Source organism: Hipposideros armiger, unplaced genomic scaffold, assembly GCF_001890085.2.
Source record: "Hipposideros armiger isolate ML-2016 unplaced genomic scaffold, ASM189008v1 scaffold_331, whole genome shotgun sequence".
NCBI lineage: Eukaryota > Metazoa > Chordata > Mammalia > Chiroptera > Hipposideridae > Hipposideros > Hipposideros armiger.
The window spans coordinates 444367-455276 of NW_017731681.1; the positions used below are offsets into that span (position 1 = coordinate 444367).

Sequence of the window (10910 nt, forward strand, 5' to 3'; positions counted from 1 at the left end):
CCCCCCCCCCCCCCCATGGCTACCCTGTTTCCCCAGCTCCCTTTACTGGATAGTAAATATTTTATGGTGTTGGGGAATTCTTTAGTTTGGTAAATGCTTGTTTATAATAGTGTTGCTAACACCCAAGTCCTGAAAGCAGCTGTCACAGAGTCACTGAGGCCTCACTGAGCAATGGGTAGTTCAAACCTCTGAACTTCTTGGATGTTAGTTGATGACAACTGGTGCTGTGTGAGCCAGTGTGAACTGCATGACAGAGTGACGGGTCTGCCTGTCCATCTGCTGGGAGCCAGGTGGGATCTAGATACCCTATAGGTGTCAGTAGGAAGCTGGAGGTGGCCAAGGCTGACGGTGTTGTGAGCTGCCCTGGAAAGTGCTCGTTTGCAGGGTTCTGCCTCCTCAGTAGCCTGGTCCCTAAAGGCTGCTGTGGCTCAGCCTGCAGTCGTAATGCACCAGCTGCCTGGGCCACAGAACATCTGTGAGGGGGGACTGGTGAGGAAGTGGATGAGTGACAGAAATGGGCCCAAGGGGGGAGAGGAGTGCATGGAACAGGCCTTGTGAGGGTCCGCCTTAGGCTCCGCTCTTCCACGGAAGGCAATCAATGCACACTGACCGCGGACAGCCTCCAGGTCCCGAGGAGCCAGTTGTGTGCACCCACTGACTGAAGTGAGTCAGAGGTAGGGATGGAGGTGGGTGGGCTGACACAGTCTTGTTGAGTGTGTTCTATGCTTTGCTCCTTTGAGGCTGGCCCACCCCTGTGCTCTTCCCTGTCCTTCCATTCTCTCCATCTGTTCAGCTCTGGTTCCCACCTGGCCAGGTGTAGTGCTGCCTGAGGCTCAGAATGGCAGGCCCGTGGTTGGGCAGTTAGTCACACATGAGGTTTCTGAGTGGCACCAAAAGGGATTGTGATAGTGGCAATGTGTCCCTGGTACCTTGTTCCAGAGGAACAGTGACACTAATTATGACCAGACCTTTTCCTTCGGGCTGTAAGGTATCTTCTGTCAAAAGGAGTGCCAAAGCCAAGCAGCAGAGGCGTGAGGCCCTGCACTGGCCTCAGTCTACGTTCCCAAGTTCTGTGCAGTTTGACCTTAGAAGCTCCAACCGGAAGAACCTGGATCTTGGTCCTCTCTCTGCCATTAGCTGGCTGGCTGGCTAACAGCAAAGCATTTCTTTGCTCGGAGCCTTGTTTTCTTCATAAATACAGGTGGGTATGGGTTAGATCACTGATTTTTCTCTTTTAAAGCCCTTTAACAAATGGACTGTCACAGAAACTCACGACTAAGTGTTCAGTGCCAGGCAGCTCGGGTTGAAGCAGGCATGGGACCAGGGGCTCTGAGAATGGATGGAAACCACTAGACTGCATGGTTTCTGAGGTCCCTTCTCGCTGGCTCTGGGCAGGTGTTTGAACCGTTCTAAGCCTGTTTCCCTCTATATAAACAGCTACCGTAACACTTACCTAGAAAGGTGTGAGGGCTGATGAGACGGTTGCCCGTAAAGCTGCTGGCAGGGTTTGCAGCCTAAGTGCTCCATCAGTGACAGGGTCATCGGTGTCGTTCGTGCCTTTCCAGACCTTCTCCTTTAAATACCGGTGTTGGCGCCACCTCTGCTTTCCCGCCACCTGGCTCTGGGGGCACTGGGTCGCTCTGAATCCCTGCAGTCCTGGGTCTGTCTTGTGGGCCTGCGGCGTGGCTCTGGGCCAGCAGCTAGTTGTGTATGTTTAAAACTTAACCTCCACAATGAAATCAAGTTCCTTAAGGGAGACACTTTCCTTCCACAGCTCTTGACCCCCCAGTGCTGCCCTGTACACAGAAGTTCCCTAAATGTCCGTGGGTCGACCAGCCCAGACCAGGATGCAGAGCTGTAGCTGTAGCCAGTGTGGCCCCTGCTTGGTACTCAGACTAGATGATCCTAGGAGGGAAGGGTGAATCGCAGGGCCCTGGCGCCTACCCAGGGCTCACCGTAACCACCCATCCGTCCCGTGAAGGGCGCTGGATGGAGCAGGACAGGAGTCCTGACTCATCCCGGCCAAGCGTCAGGACCCACACGGCCGACCCGAGCCAGCGTCCAGCCTGTGCCCGCACCAGGGAACAGTCAAGAAACATCCCAAGTCAAAGACTCCAAGAAGTAAGGCTGGTTTCGTGTTGCTTCTCATTTATTAATTCAGTCTGTTCTAAATTGTACAGTTATGAAAATAACAAAACCAAAGCTTGGAAGCCCAGGAATATTTACACTCTCGTGTAGTGAGGTCAGTCTATGTTGTTGCACAGATCGGTTATGTTTGGTACCACAAGATGTTCGTAATTCAGACAAAAGTGGACAGATTAACAATGATATGTACAGCAAAACAAAAGGGGAAGTCATTCAAGTATCAAAATACAGAGACCAAGATTAAATAACATTTTTATTACAATTCAGTCCCATTGCCACACCATTAGCAACAATACTTTTGTGACAGTCGTTTTGCAGGCCTGGGTATCTCAGACACAGACCAAGGTCGGACCAGCTTTCTAGCCTCTGGGTGACCGCAACTGTGCCTGCTGCCTGCTCGGCCCGAGGCTTCTCAAGGGCTCCCCAGAATCTGACGCTTAGAAGCCACGAGGGGTGCGGAGTGCTGCACACGCAGAGCCTGCAGGAGGGGAGTCCTGCTCAGCAGCTGGCAAGCCAACAAGAGGCAACCAGAGGTGCCTGTGCTGGTGACAGGAACAACCCCATTTCAAGTCCCAGCTAAACAGGCTCCCAACAGTTCAGACACGCAGCGATGGGGTTGGTCACATCACGTGACCTGCACTCACAGACGCAGAAGCAGGGCCTTTTCCACTTGCAGCCTGTCCTTAAAGTTATAATATTCCTTTCCAGGGAAGGGAGAGTACCCGCCCCAGGGAAAAGTAAAAAAGGAAGATCCAGTCCTTTCCTTTCTGGAATATTCAGAAATAAACCCATCTCAAAACAATCATGAGCCAGAGCAGACTAGCCAAGGCTTTCCAATATGAAAATACCCTGAATAAATAAAGATATAGCAGCTTCAAGGGGAAGAAACAACCTACATCTGACTTTCAAACAAAAAGCGTGAGGAGCTCATTGTAGTGTCTACAGTTTTGTTTTTGGACCTCCCACCTACACCGAGAGGCTTGCTTAGAAGAGACCTGGCCTTCCTCGGCACGGCAGAGCACACCAGCAGCGGCACCCAGCCAGCTCCGGTGCCTTGTCAATTCTTGGAAGAAAGTTGGGGCCGAACCCTGTACAGTGTGAGCTGATGGGAATCCTCACAGGCCCGGGAAGAAGCAGGAAGTCAAGTCAAACTTCCAGGTGTCGATGCTCCTGTCTAGTACCGAAAAGTGGAGGCTCTCCTGCCTCTACTGCAGAGGGGAGGTGACCCCCAGGGCCTAAGGTGTGGGACGGCTCAGCAGAGAGGAACCCATGGGTCTCAGCCTCACATCAGCAGGAAGACTCGCCCCGCTTTCAATTTCTGACCCACCACAAGGGTTGTGGATGTGCCCGAGGGCACTCTCCCCACACATGCGCACAGCACAGAACAATTCCCAAACTCTGCTGGGAAAGAAGTGCTGCTGAAACCCGGGGTGCCGATCCTGGGCCAGACCGAGCGTGCCAGCCAGGCCTGAGTCCCGCTGAACTACCCACGGAACGGCTCCTCTCTGCTCCCTACTCGGGAAGGTACTGGACGGGTAGCTGCCTGGCTCTGCCTCTCTGCCTCACTGGAATTAGTCCCTTTGTTGCTACTACAGTCTGGGAGGAGGACACGACCACAGATACAAAGCAAAGCGAGCCAGCAGGAGGGCGGAAGTGGCAGCGGTACACCAGGGTGCCAGCCTGCCCTGAAGGCCACACTGGGGGGGGGGGGGGGCGAGAAGCAAACCGTCTGTCACCTTAGGAAGCCTCTTCTACATTGGAGCCAGGGACGAGCCCAGCAGCTGAAAATACAACAGTCAAACCAATAATTCAGAGGATCAAGTGAGCCCTAACCACAGAGACCTGCTTAGACAAGCCACACACTGGCAGGCAGCAATCTCAGCTGGCCTACCCGTTAATGCCCCCCAAAAGGTTTCTTTTGTCCTTTCTGACCCAACTCAGGCAGCCTGAGGTCACCAGAGAGCTCGTGGGCCCAGCAGCCCAGGGCAGTGCTCTGACCACCCGCAGGCCGGAGACCACGGAGTGGCCCCAGCGCCAGGCACGGGCTCAGACGTCATGGCGCCAGGAACTGCTCGCTCATCTCCACGTGGCCTCTGGGCCTTCACATCTGGAACCCCAGACATGGACAGGATGCCTCTGTGTTCACCAGGTGCCTGAGGCTGTTCTTACTGCAGAGGCTGTGCCCAGGTCAAGAGAGGGACAAGAAGTCACGCAGTTCACAAGGAACGCCAATGGAGCTGGATGGGTTTGAAGAGCAGACTCTAACCAAACCTCGTCAGCTATGCCCTGTGCTGCTCGTCTCACCCACCCCCAGGCGCGGCCTTCTCAGCCCCACTGGACCTGGACCTCGCCAACCCCCGTCCTGAGGACAGAGGCTGGCCAGATGGCCTCCTACCAGTCTCAGCTCTCCTGTCCTCTGATCCTACGGCCACTTGTCTAAAGGGTGGCAGTTTAACCTAGAGGTTTGAGCCAAGTGTTAAAAGTTCATTTTATAAAAAAATTTTTTCTATTACAAAATGTGTTCTGGACAAGTCCCTTCGTGACCCTCTGGCGTTCCAGTCTCATCTGCCAGAGGCCTGGAGTGCGTCTCTGCAGCCGGGGCAGGGCTCGCTTTGCAGGGCCTGGTGGTGGCAGGCCCCGGCTGAGCAGCCAAGAAGGTCCTACAGGCAGAGGTGGGCCTGGGTCCTCAAAGCTGCAGGTGACGGTGGTGGTGGTGGGAGCCTGTGCCCCCACGTCTGTGTTTCCGCAGCAGAGTTGGCTCCTCAGTGGCTCAGCTTGGCAGAAGCAAACACAACGGGGGGAGGAAAGGGTTAACCGAAGGGGCCTGCACAGGCGGAGGAGACGGAAAGGAAACACAGAGGCATAACAGAAGGACCCTCACAGCCTCCCCCGAGCACCCTGTGGCCTGCTCCGGGTGCCCACGACCCACTGCCCACTGTCACCTCTGGCTCAGCGCATCTGCTCGGGAAGGCACAAGGACAGGCAGGGACGCAGAAGGACCCACCCTGGTTCATCAACTTGGGCTCCAATTCTAAAGTAGCTGCTGTGACTTGCTGGCTTTTTTGCTAGACTACGCTGTTTGCACTGCCTCCTACAGGAACTGCTTCTGTCCTGTCTCCTGCCATCTAAGCTGATTTGCCCGTGGGGAGAGCGTGGGGCTTCTTCAAAGCCTCAACTCCACCATCCCAGCTGCTGAGCTGCTTTGAGGTGACACCCTGCACAGCCTCCTTTCTCAGGAGAGCCAGAGGCTGAGGGCGGGTGATCAGGGAAGGGACCGGATGAAGACTATTTTGGGTCCCCACACTTTGGAGCAGGGTCAGAAAACTTCCGGAGGACAATGGAAGTGGCTCAGTCCAGGTCCCTGCCCTTGAGCAGCTCCGTCCGTGAGGGAGGAAGGTGCACCGTGTGTGCAGGGCACAGGCCTCTCTCCTGCTGTCCTATGGAAAGGCCTTCCTGCTCGGTGAGCTACACTCCAGAGCCAGCCTTGTGACTCACTGGTGAAGTCAGGAGGGGCCAACCACACACATGCCATCCCATTCCTCGGAGTGGAAGAGCCACCAGGACCAAGAGCCCTGATGAGTGAAGCCGGCCTGTGGTGTTCAGATGCGCAGTGCTCCACGCCTTGGAGCCAGGCATGTGCCCAAGGGCCTGGCACGGGCCCTGGGCCCTCACAGAAAGCAGTCTGACCCTGCTCCAGCTATATCGCGGAGCTCAGGGTCTCCGGGGGGGGTAGGCCAGCACCTTAAGAGCACAGGAGAAGGGCCACAGCTGGCTGTGAGCACAGTGCAAGGGGACTCTGGCACCAGGTGGTCACAGTGGTCGGTTGTGTCAAGAAAGGTGCAAACAGACAGTTAGCTCTTAGCAGCGCACCCAGCTGTGGCTCAGCATAGAAAACAGGAGAGGAGAGCCGACAGGGAGCCCAGCCCGGCCAGAGCGAGCTGTCACTGGTGTTGTGTGCACTCTGCTTGAAGACTGCCCCCGTCCCTCAGGAGTCAGTGCCTGCCCCCTGAGGCTTCTGGGCACAGCAGGGCCCCTTAGCACTCTTGGTGCCCACCTCAAAGGCAACTCACCCCCACCCCAAGCTGTCCTTGCCCAAGGGGGGAATTCACAGTGTCCGGTGGTGTTAGGTACAAGCTGTGAGTGCAGTGTCTAGAGCTGCTGCCCAGGAGAGCAGGTCCCAGGGGGGGTGGGGCCTTGGCGTCCGCAGCTGGAAGGAGAGTTGAGAACAGCAGAAAGATCGGATGGCAAGGCACAGTGAGACTAGTGGAGACAGGGAGTGGGTGGTTAGAAGATAGTGGTCTCATACTTGGTGCTGAGGCTCCGTTTAGAGTCTGGTTTGGGGTCCACAACCCAGGAGACGCTGGCGTGGGACTGGGCATCTGGGTCCGTATCGGGCGGTTCCACCTGCCAAGGAAAAAAGGGCACCGGGTCAGGGAGCGCTGCGCCTGGGCGGGGGCAGCAGGCCCGGCTGTCCTCCCACCTCCAGGAGGGGAAGCCCTGTTCTTCTTGGCCAAAGAATAAGCTCCCTGGTGGTGGGGGCCGGGAGGGCCACCTCTGGGCAACCTGTCCCAGGGAGTTTTTGGAGCTTCTCAGCTAAAGGAGCCGTGCCCGACCTGAGCATTGTGCTCTAAGCCCCAACCTGTTTATGGTGGGAGGGGGGATAAGGGTTTTGTAAACTCCGAGTCTCGGGTCCCCTCTGGCAGGGCCAGAGAGCTCACCCTGCGCACGACCACAGCCGGCTCGGCTCCCCAGACCTCTGGAGAGGGGAGGACACACAGAACAACAAGGGCTAAAGCGCAGACAGGGATGGCAGGAGGGCAGCTCAGGAAAGAACGCCACGCAGGCAGAGGGAGAGGCCACTAGAGTCTCAGAAAGCTCACGGTCACTTCGGGCAGACTGACACACAGACAGCAGGAGATGTAAAGACCTTGACTCCAGGACTAACAGACGGCAGCGGTAGGTAAGAAGGACGATGAGTGGTGCAGGTGTGACAGTAACAACAGCGACTATCAGGGGCCAGCGGCACCTGGGGTGCGAAGCAAAGCAGACAGACAGGGTGACGTTACAGGGACTCCCTGACTGGCCGCGCTCTCTGTAGCCCCACAATGGCCGAAGGCCGGGCCCTGGTGGAGCTGGCAAGGGTGGGAGCAGGATGCCCGGGGTGGGCCGCTGCCCTCCCAGGTGAGAACCTCACAGCTGGTGCCCAACGAACAGGGCTGTTTCCTGAGGGGCCAGCTGTCTGAAGTGCAGGAGACCAAGCTGGCCCCACCCCAAGCCCTCGAATCCCGGGTGGGGGGCGGGGAACAGGGGGTCTTGGCGACTGGGGCCACGTACTGCTGACTTCCTCATGCCGACACGAGGCTTAGGCACCGGTTTGGAAGATTTCGTTTCGATCATCTCAGTGGCAGAGGCCACCATGGGCCTGGACTTCTGGGCCTGCAGGGCCAGCTGATAGGCCACCTCAAACGCCTGCCCCAGCGTCAGGATAATCTCGTAGGTCAGATTCTGGGAGGAAACAACACAACTGATGAGTGAAGCAGATGGACGGAGGAGTCACTCATCCCTCTTCTCTAACATCGGCCCTGGCGTGAGCACGGGCGTGGTCGCCACCCGGACAGGAAACAAGTGTACAGTCGGTTCCGCTAGGACACTTATTTTTGTCCCAAAGCAACTGATGTATCAGGGAACAATCTGAGTATAACACGTATTTTGTGTTTCCTCACGCATGATTTCCTCAGAGAGAAATGCTAGGTAAATCCAAAAACTGCGCCCAGCTGACCCAAGTCACCTGGGCACACACACAAACGTGCACACATCAGGACGACAGTGAACCACGCCAGCTACGTGTGCCATCTCAACTTTCCGCAGACCCAGCACCTCACGCTGACACAGGCTGCAGCCCTCCAGGGCCGCCTGGGTGTGCGGCCAAGCCTCCCCGTCCTGTCACTGTTCCGTACCCACCTCCCCGTCCTGTTCGGCTTCTCTTTCTAGCTCTTTGGTGCAGTGCAGCTGGCAGGCACACACTTCCACAAGCCAACCTCAGGTCTTCCTCAGTGTACAGTGCCATGTTTATTGTAGTATTTAGGTACTTCTTAGCCCTTTAATAGGAATAAACTGGTGCTATGGCTTTTTTTATTCAGTTCCTATCTCTTTTTAACATACCACTGATGAAGTTTCTGAGTGTTGTGCCCCTGGCCCCCTCTCCCGATAAACCCTGGTTTTCACTGTGTGAGATTACAGAACACGGTGACTTTTATGAGCACATGTTGTGATATAGAGTTGACTGATGTGGGAAACGTGAGCGACAGGTAAATGCCATGAATGACGAGGTCTGGACGGATCACCTCATTTAACCTTCAAAACAACCCTGTGAGGTTGGTCTTCTTATATCCCCACGATGAGCCAGGGAGAGATGAAGTTTCTAAGCTCACACAGCTAGCAAGTGGCAGAGCCAGGAGTAGATGGCAGGCCCAGAGCAGGCACTGAGGACCGGGGGCTGGGAATGCCGGAGCCGTTGGTGTTCCAGAAGCCACAGAGATTTAGGAACTAGCTACTCTCCCCGAGGGGAGACCTGGGCAAAGTCTGGGGATGAGGAGGCAGCCTGGGGCCTTGTCCCAGGGAGAGGCAGGCCCTGCTGCACCGGCTGTTCTCTTGCTCGTCCACTCCCTATGGGCAGCTCCCCTTAGCCCTGCCTGAGCAGGAATCTGGGGGAAGAAAACCTGTGCCAGGAGGGCACTGTGGCCCCCAGAAGCAAGCACAGGGTGTTTCAGGGAGCCTGCCCAGCTGGAGGCTTAGGGAACTGACAAAGAGCCGAGGGGAGACAAGGCAGCTGACTAACACTCGCCAGGAGCAGGAAAACCTGTCACTAGAACCCCGGACAATACACTTGTTCTCTGTGCTTGTCTTGCTGCTGTGCAAACGAAGCTGCACTGGATGGCTGCGGGCGCCTCCTTCATGAACCAAACATTTGCTAAGTGCCAACCAGGTGCCCGGACAGCACTGCACAGAGGCCATCTCCACCCAGGCCCCTTCCAGCTGTGCCCAGCGGCGGGGCTCTACCCACCACATCCACCGTGCTGAACACGTGGCAGTAGTGGTGGCTGGTCTGCAGGTCCTTGGTGATGTAGGCGAAGGTACACAGGTCCTCTGGGTCCTGGGCCGCACAGGAAATGTTCCGGATCTCATGCTCCGCAATGACGTTCTGTCGGGGAGAGCAGGGTCTGCAATTCTCGGGCTCCCTGAGGGCATGCCTCAGCCCTCTGACCATTGCCACCTCTCCCCCAGCCCAGGGTGTTAGCCAAACACCACGTCCTCTTATTTTTTTGGTGGGGGAGGGGACAGTGTCTAACCTTGCCCGATTTAGGTTTGGGGTCTCCATTCTTGACCATGGCAACTGAGGGAGTAAAAAGCTCTCATCCAACCACCAGCTCTCTAGCCCCTGCTGCCTTCCAGGGTGGGAGTGCGGAGGGAAGGGTATCAGGAAGGTGGGGTGCCAAGCATCGGGCCTGGGGGCATCCTCTGCTCATTAAGGGCCTCTCACCGTTAAAGACCTATGAGCATGTAAGTGGGGCAACGAAACCCATGTGAGGACGGTACACAGTGGTGTCACTAGGGCGCGGCCCCAGGATCAGGATATGTGGGTGCGCAAGAGACAAGCTCCTGCTAGGGTGGGAATGGAGGGGACTCAAAGGGGCTTGGGACATGCTCGGGAGGACACCCAGACGGTGGGCGATGAGGCACGGGAAGCAGGGTGCCGTCCTGCCAACAGTGCCTGTGAGCAGCACACCTTGTTGGAGGCATCGATGAACTTGACACCTTTGTACGTGATGGACAGGATGATGGTAGGGATCTTCTTCATGTGCTCGGTGGATTTCTACAGGGAACAAGGGGTGGCCCTGTGAACGCCCCTTCTCAGGATTAAGCCCCCCCGGGCCCCCACAGCCCCCAGCCTCCCTCCCGTATCCCATCCTTACATAGCGCCCAGGTAGCTGCAGCTGGTACCCCCATTTGCTTGATGCCTTCCATCCTAGCCAGCCCCCACCCTATGCTTCACCCCACAGAGATAACCCACCCGCATCTTGGCACAGGCGTCTTGTGTGGATTCTGTCCCTCGAAGGTCTTTGATCAGCATGGAGCCCAGATACTGTGGGAGTGAGCAGTGGCCGGGCTTAGGGCGACCTACATTATGAGGAAGGGATGACCCAACCCATCTGGGACCAGAATCCGATGATTCCCTTCCAATGCCTTTCTCCCAAGCTGGCTGGGGAGCCCCCCTCCCCGCCAGGTGCTGGGAGCGTAGGTCTGAGGAGCAGAGAACAGCATTGGCGCCCAGAGCCGGCCGGGGAGGGGGACAGGAAGCAGGAGGCCGGCTGGGTTGGGAAGGCAGGGGCAACTCACGTTGGCCTCATAACCACAGGACTCGAAGATGAGTTTCTCCGGCTGGTGTTGCCAGCTCTGCACAGGGGCATAGGGGGCAGCAAGGCTGGGGGGCCGGAGGGTCAGCCTGGCCTCGCGGTGCTCTTCCTGCAGAAACGCGGGGTCATGGGTCTGCTTGCCCGCTCCGGCTCCAGCATGCCCAAGGGCGGAAGCCAGCCACCGCCAGGTCGAGGGTCAGGTGGGGATGGCAGGAGGGAGGCAAGCCACTCAAAGGCACTGTGGCAGAGGCGGGGCTTATCTATGCCAGAGAAAAGGCAGAGGAGCAGGGACCTAAGCCTCTGAAAGCAGGCTCGGTCGGGAAGGCTCTGTGGTGTCTGAGGTGCGTCTTA

At 57.0% G+C, this 10910-nt stretch overlaps 1 protein-coding gene across 2 annotated transcripts in view; it reads right to left on the reverse strand.

Annotated features, from left to right (window-relative positions):
• Window positions 1–2128: 2128 nt before the first annotated feature.
• ANKS1A (ankyrin repeat and sterile alpha motif domain containing 1A) overlaps window positions 2129–10910 on the reverse strand; it is a 224756-nt gene continuing 215974 nt past the window's right edge. For both annotated transcript variants that reach the window (XM_019660889.1, XM_019660888.1), the window contains 6 exons: window positions 10543–10668; window positions 10217–10288; window positions 9932–10018; window positions 9209–9346; window positions 7480–7650; window positions 2129–6549 (listed from right to left, as the gene is read on the reverse strand). In XM_019660889.1, coding sequence (XP_019516434.1) covers window positions 6430–6549; window positions 7480–7650; window positions 9209–9346; window positions 9932–10018; window positions 10217–10288; window positions 10543–10668 — 714 coding nt within the window. In that variant the 3' untranslated portion in view covers window positions 2129–6429. The remainder of the gene's footprint in view (window positions 6550–7479; window positions 7651–9208; window positions 9347–9931; window positions 10019–10216; window positions 10289–10542; window positions 10669–10910) is intronic.